Raw genomic sequence first — 7,751 nt, forward strand, 5'->3', positions numbered from 1 at the left:
AATTTTTATTTTTTTTTAATTAATATATATTATAGGTGGGCGGGTTGGGTTGGGCTTGGGAATTAGTTTTTTTAACTCAGCCCAACCCGGCCCGAACCCAATGTAAATATAATGTGGACTGGGTTAGACTTGGACAAAGTAAATATATGTTAAACCCGATTAGGCCAGATCTGAGCCCGACCCGACGCAACCCATGAACAGGTCTAAATAATAGTTTCTCGAAAAAAAAAACACATAGGATAGGATTAAAATTAAATAATAGAATAAAGAAAAAAAAAAATCGGATGACCACGGTCAAACGTCTGGAGATTAGGAAGTAGAAACCCTCCCGGCTACCGTCGGTCCATTGCTGGGCACAGGTTTGTCCCCAATAAGCACTCTTCTTCTTCTTTGTAAAGAATCGGGGGAAATGGCATTTGACGGCCGTGCCGTTACAGCCAATACCCTGAAAATGATGTGTTTTGCAATCCTCAAATTATAGTCTGTGCTCGTTGTTCTTCAGAACAGCCTATCCAGTAATTTACTATCATCTTTTATATTCTCTTCCTTCCCGAATTCTATGTAGCTTTTACCTATTCATAACCAGTTGCCTTATAAGCTAACTAGGACCATTTGATTATCTTCTAAAACAAAAAAGCATTGGATTATTCCGACTATTACGTTTCTTCTATTTATTCATTTATTACTCTTTTCCCCCCTTATATTTTGGGTTAAATCATCGAATGCAATTAAATGTTTTGAATGTGCTGAGTTATCACCTGGTTGTTCAGTTGGCCAAATAGTTTTCAGTGTGCTGATTTGCAGAGTGATAATAAGTAATTAAATCCTACATTTTCTAGGTTATTATGCTTATAATACTGAAATCTTAATGATATCAGGTGGTAATGATTATAAAAGGGTTGTTCAGGAGATATGAAAGATGGAATCCTGTACATCCTACATCCGGAGCATTTTGGGGGATGGGGCTAGGCATTGGCTGTGGTGTTGGATGGGGTCCTGGCTTTGGTCCTGAAGTTGTTGGCTATGTTGGTGCTGGCTGTGGTGTTGGTTTTAGTGTCGGCATTACTTTTGCTGGTCTTGGCATTGGTCTTCCTGCTAATTATGTCTTTCAACTTCCTTATAATGGTGCCTCCTCCTTTACTATATGTTATTGTTTTTTTTTTTACTCACTGCTTGGATTATAGAATTCCAAAGGATACTTGTTGAAATTGTTCTTTAGCACATTAGAATTTTTCATACAATTCAAAGATGCATATGATTTCCACTTTGTTTATTTTAGGTCTTTAGTGAGTATTCAAGGTTAGGAACTGATTAGTGTATTTGTGTAGGTATTGTGGCAACAAGACGTCATGCATTGGCTTTTATCAGATCTAGTGGTATAGGTTCTGAAAAAGATGCTACTTGGTATGACTGGAATAATGTTGCACCTGGCATCTCTGAATTGCAAAGAGAAACCAGCAGAAGATTATCTAGCTTTAAAGGGGTTGACTTGCGTGATATGCAGAGCAATTTGTGTGTCCATACCAAATCAATTTCTGAAGATTTTAGGACATTTTGTTGTCACTTGTTGCACCCTCGCAAAGGTATGTTGGTGCTGCTGTTTGCATCTTAAGTAATCGTTGCTATTCTTATGTGGCTTGAAATCTTTGATTTGTGCTGCTAACTAGAGTTATACAACCTCATACCGGATATGTTCTTCCCACTCTTGAATCCTCATTGCCTCCAAGCTTATCTTTTCGTCTTAGGGATAGATATTTGGTCATGTGTATCTGCATTCGTAACTCCCAAATGAATACAAAAATTGCGTGGCATGCCCTATTGAATATGTGAAACTAATTCTAAGCAGTGTCCATGTTACCCTTATTATCTTTTAAAAAATGCAATTATGACTTGTGTTACTATGAATTCATTTTCCATCCTACAGCTTTTATTCTTTTTATCTATCAAGCAAATGTACTTCTGGTAGTCTTTGAGCAAATGGAATTGAATCTAAAATGTATGCCTTTCGCTGCAGGTCCAAAAGATTAGTGTCATGATGATGGTCACTATTTTATTTAGCCCATGTATAATTGATACTGTAAGCACTAAAATAAATTTAACCTATTGATACTTCATTGTTCTTATGCAAATAGTTATTTGCAACTGTAATTGTGTTCTGATTATCCATCTACCGAAATAGATTCTGAAAAGAGATGCAAGGTCTTTCTCTGCCTCACAGGAACTAACTCGATACAATCAATTTTTATTCCCAGATAATTAGAGTCAGTGGCTTTATTCCTCCCTCATTCTTCTACTTTTGTTAATTGATGATTATACAGATGTCAAATGTTCCCTCATTCTTCTACTTTTGTTAATTGATGATTATACAGATGTCAAATGTTGCGAAATCTTTGCAATTAGTTGTGTTCCTCTCGACTCTTCTAACTAATATATATATATATATATATATATATATATATATATATATATATATAGGAGATGGCTCTTGTGAGAACCCTTTTTTAGGTGAGGACACTTCCTTAGGTGAGAACCACTCAAAACTACGTCGTTTTGAGTATAAAAATTAATAAAAATAGAATGTTGTTGATGGGATTCGAACCCAAGCTTCCTACCTACACTCCATACTCTTTACCACTAAGCCAATTGTTTCTCTTGTATATTATGTCGCGCGCTGCTTAATATACTACTCTCTTTGTATCTTCTATTGTTTAATATTTGATGCATACACTTATTAATATCGATTAAATGTGCATAATAATGAATTATTAATAGAAAAAAAAGAAATGTGCATAATAATAAATTATTAATAGGAAAAAAAGAAATGTGCATAATAATGAATTATTAATAGTAAAATAAATCCAAGAACATGCTCCAATTTCTTATTTATTTAATTCCTCTATATTTTTGCAATTTATGTTTTAAAATGTTAAGGACGATGTTCTAAAAATTAAGCATATTGTTTTAAAATAATCAGTAAATATATGGACCATTTTTGCATTTGTTCTATAATATAATTTATAACACATATTCTAAATAACATAACTTATGTTCTAAAAAATATAACGTATGTTCTAAAGTTTATAGTTTGTGTTCTAAAAGTTAAGTTTAATGTTCTAAAAAATCAGTAGATATCTGGATCATTTTTGCATTTGTTCTATAATATAATTTATAACTCATGTTCTAAAAAACATAACGCATGTTCTAAAAAACATAACGTATGTTCTAAAAAATATGTCGTATGTTCTAAACTTCATAGTTCGTGTTTTAAAAGTTAAAATATATATTCTAACATATATTTTAAAAAATATATTTTTTTATATAAATAAAATATTAATATGAAATTTTATTAAATATATAATATATTTTTATTTAAAAAATATTATATGGACCATTTTTGCATTTGTTCTATAATATAATTTATAACTCATATTCTAAGTAACACAACGTATGTTCTAAAGTTTATAGTTTGTGTTTTAAAAATTAAGTATAATGTTCTAAAAAATCAGTAGATATCTAGATCATTTTTGCATTTGTTCTATAATATAATTTATAACTCATGTTCGAAAAAACATAACGTATGTTCTAAAAAATATGTTGTATGTTCTAAACTTTATAGTTCGTGTTTTAAAAGTTAAAATATATGTTCTAACGTATGTTTTAAAAAATATATTTTCTTATATAAATAAAATATTAATATGAAATGTTATTAAAATATATGATATATTTTTATTTAAAAAATATAGTTTTTAGCATCAGATGCACTTAATAATATATAAATAAGAATTGTATAATGAACAAACTAAAGCAAACATATTTTTATTTAAAAAATATAGTATTATATTTTTTTAGCATCAGAAGCAATTAATAATATATAAATAAAAGAATTGTATAATGAACAAAGTAAAGCAATTGTATTTTTATTTAAAAAAATATAGTATTGAATTTTTTTTAACATTAGAGGCACTTAATAATATATAAATAAAGGAATTATATAATAAACAAACAAAATCAAGTGGCTCAACGGTATAATTTCTTGTTTGGTTTTCTTATTTTAAGGGCTTGTTGAATTTAATTTTAGGATCTTATTGATTTATTTATTATATTTTATCTAGTTTAGTTAGAATATCTATATATAATGGAACTGAGGTGTCACTTCCTCCTTTTTTAGTGATAAAAAATTTAATATATTAATATTAATTTTATTATATATATTTATCTATAAAAAGATTATTGTATCCGTACTATATCTAAGAGTTCTACAGAATTTAAATTAATCCCTAAAATCTTTCTAATTCTCTACACATCTATATATAATATAAAACAGTGACGATGGAACTGAGGTGTCACTTCCTCCTTTTTTAGTGATAAAAAATTTAATATATTAATTTTAATTTTATTATATATATTTATCTATAAAAAGATTATTATATCCGTACTATATCTAAGAGTTCTACATAATTTAAATTAATCCCTAAAATCTCTCTAATTCTCTACACATCTATATATAATATAAAACAGTAACGATGGAACTGAGGTGTCACTTCCTCCTTTTTTAGTGATAAAAAATTTAATATATTAATTTTAATTTTATTATGTATATTTATCTATAAAAAGATTATTTTATCCCATATATCTAAGAGTACTACAGAATTTAAATTAATCCCTAAAATCTCTCTAATTCTCTACATATCTATATATAATATAAAACAGTAATGATGGAACTGAGGTGTCACTTCCTCATTTTTTACTGATAAAAAATATAATATAATATATAATATATTAGTTTTTATTTTATTATTATATTTATCTATAAAAATATTATTTAAAGTAAATGTGAAATCAAATAATAATATTTAATTTATATAACACATTTATGTCATTAATTGTAATTATTAGATTGTATTTTTATTAATATTTATATATTAAGATGAATCCATGCACGGGCCAAAAACTAGTTAGTATATGTTTTGACTTTAGGAGCTTATTACTGTTTTCTTCCTAGTTAGATATTTGTTCTTTCCTAGTTAGGTATGGATTCCTAAATAATCTGAAGCTTAGGTCAAACTTTTTGAATTTTAATCCTTTTCTGCTCATCAATAACAATGACTAATTCACACTAGGGGTTGGGTCGTGTGGGTAACAGAAAGAAATTCAAAAAGAGATAAAAGGAAAAATGAGGGGCGTTTGTTTTGAGTGTTTTAAAATAGGCCAAAGAAAGATGAGACATGTTTTTTTTTTTTTGTTTATTTATCAATTTAATTATTCCTTTTTTCTTTTATTTTTTATATAAGGCCCAAATCCCTAACTTGATTACCAACCTTATTCAAGGGTTTCTATTCCCATTCTCTCTAATACAACCTTTCATGGTTGTGTTCCTGGGGTTCAGAGGGAGTAACGTTTTTTAACAAGTTGATCACGATGTTCTTATTCTTAGAAGATCATCGAACAAGTTTTTTTAACAAGGATCAAGAAATTGACACCTGGAATGTTTTTTTAACAAAAATCAAGAATACGATGTTCTTATTCTTAGAAGATCAACGAACAAGTTTCTATGTCCGATTGGAAAACAAAGAAGAAAAGAAAAGAGAAAAAGAGAAATGAAAAGAAGATGAAATGTTTAACCCTGAAAAAAAAGGCAGAAGTTATTGAACTCGTATATAAGTCTTCGAATGAAGAATTAAATATTAAAAGCCCTTATTTTTTTTAAAGAGAAATTATCAAAAACTCATTTTTTAAAACATTGAAATTAGTTTCTTCAAAAAAAAAAAAACTATATATAAATTTATAAAAATTTCAAGATGTTACATCGAGTATATTAGAAGTTAACCAGAGGAGAACTAAGCCTCTGCTTTGGCTAATACTAGCAATGCTTAAGTATCCTTCATAACTAATCTTCCTCCCTATAGCTCCAATCTACTCGTAACAATACGTGTTTTGGAAATAAAAATAATGTTAGACTTATTATGTTGGATAATATCTAGAAATTCGTAGATTATCCAACTCAGGACAGTTCCAAATCAAAATACACCTAACAATGGATGAGCTTAACCAATAGTACTAGCTTGGAGCTCCAAGACTTTTGGTTATTTAATTCTGGCCAATTCTCCAGATTTCAGGTTGTTCGGAGAAGTGATCACTTAGTAGATTCCAAGTTGCTAGAAGAAGCCACACTCAGCAGAAATCAAAAAAATTGCCAGTGGAAGAAGGGAAAAAGACAAGACCATATATTGACTAAGAATTGCTTGCCTTCATATTAAATTTACATATATGAACAGCATTTCAAAACAATTGAAATGTCATAATACAAATAAAAAATGAGCTTAAAAAAAAAAAAAAAATATGAGTGTCGGCTGGAAGCAAAACGGCAAAAGTAGAAAACTACCTTCCCTTTAAAATGATTATTTTATAAATATTTATTTATTTTAAAATACTTGTTTTTTTAATATAAAACTCAGATAATATTTAATATATTTTTTAAAATATTCTCTTGCAATTAAAATTAATTATAATAAAGTAAATAAAATGATTGATGTAATGAGTACTACCTTCGTCCCATAATATAATTACTTATTCTAAATATTTTCAAATTAAGAAATATAACTAATATAGAGTCAAATTAATGAATTTACATTGGTTAACTTAAAAAAAATTATATTTCATGTAATAATTAGACAATAAGCATTGGAATGTTAAAAAACGCATAGATCAAAACAAAATATTCAATGATTGGATAAAAAAACTATACTAAAAATTCTTGGAAAACCAAAACGACTTATATTTTGGAAAAAAATTCATTTTCTAAAACGACTTATATAATGGAATGGATGGAGTAAAATAAATGGATTTGGATTTCCTTAAGATGAATTTCAACGTGGGTGGGAGGTCATGTTTAGTACATTTTAATTATTAATTATGTTGATATGATATGACCGGATCATTTTTAAATCTAGATTTATTAAAATTTTAAGATTGAAACTAAAATAATTTTAAAGTTTAGATCTAATAAGTCTAATTTTAAAGATAACCAAGAGTAAGACAAATATAATTACTCAATCATTAATTACAAAAGCAATTATTATGATTTAAATATTTAATAAATAATTTATTTATTTTTAAAAAAAATTTGCGCAATGCGCTTACATTAAAGAAGAAAGAAAAATCCCCACCAGACCGTGATTCGAACCCATGACCTCCCAAGACATAGGTAAGCTCTCAACCACTAGGCTAAGAGCTTCACCACTAATTAATTGATGCAATTTAATAATTATTATGATTAACAGTTTACATTACAACTTCACTTCTAAAATTGAAATTTTGTGATATCCAAAATTTTACCATTTACCATATGTGTATCATTTGGTAATATTTATCCTTTGACTATTGGTGACTTTTGATCCATTTTAGATGATATATACACATTTATATAGTTTTTAATACATGATATGCATTCATACCAATTGTTTTAATTTTTTTTTTCCATATAGACTTAATATATGGATTAATAAGGAATTAATTTTTTTTCTTACTTATTCATATTTAAAGAGACAATTAGGCTTTTGGAACTAGTTTAGGAAATCTTAATGTATTAAGCCTTCTTTTAGGGCTTGATTGGATGGAGGGTTTAGAGGGGTCAGTAAGGGAAGGGTTAGTAATGGTTGATAGAAACCCTTATTTGGGAGGGGGAAGGGTTAGTAAGGGTTTCTACAAACCCATGTTTGGAACACAAAAAAATTAGAAGGGTAAGAGTTTGG

General features: G+C 28.0%; 1 protein-coding gene across 2 annotated transcripts; it reads left to right on the forward strand.

Moving 5' to 3' along the window:
- Positions 1-218: 218 nt before the first annotated feature.
- LOC136232060 (cadmium-induced protein AS8) lies at positions 219-2,212 on the forward strand. 2 transcript variants are annotated; one of them, XM_066021105.1, is made up of 4 exons: positions 219-359; positions 879-1,125; positions 1,329-1,583; positions 2,015-2,212. In XM_066021105.1, the coding sequence occupies exons 2-4, from the start codon at positions 885-887 to the stop codon at positions 2,026-2,028; spliced, it is 510 nt and encodes a 169-aa protein (XP_065877177.1). In that variant the 5' UTR covers positions 219-359; positions 879-884; the 3' UTR covers positions 2,029-2,212. The 2 variants fall into 2 exon arrangements, with proteins under 2 accessions (XP_065877177.1, XP_065877178.1); XM_066021106.1 differs by lacking the exon at positions 219-359 and adding an exon at positions 366-515.
- The last annotated feature ends 5,539 nt before the right edge of the window (positions 2,213-7,751 follow it).

The sequence above is a fragment of the Euphorbia lathyris genome, chromosome 6, assembly GCF_963576675.1.
Source record: "Euphorbia lathyris chromosome 6, ddEupLath1.1, whole genome shotgun sequence".
Taxonomy (NCBI): domain Eukaryota; kingdom Viridiplantae; phylum Streptophyta; class Magnoliopsida; order Malpighiales; family Euphorbiaceae; genus Euphorbia; species Euphorbia lathyris.

What these genes read in the sequence shown, in the direction of transcription:
- LOC136232060 (XM_066021105.1), top strand. Translation starts at nt 885, where the DNA reads ATGATTATAAAAGGGTTGTTCAGGAGATATGAAAGATGGAATCCTGTA. An exon ending in CTTTCAACTTCCTTATAATG is followed by an intron (nt 1,126 to 1,328) that starts GTGCCTCCTCCT and finishes GTATTTGTGTAG; the next exon opens with GTATTGTGGCAACAAGACGT.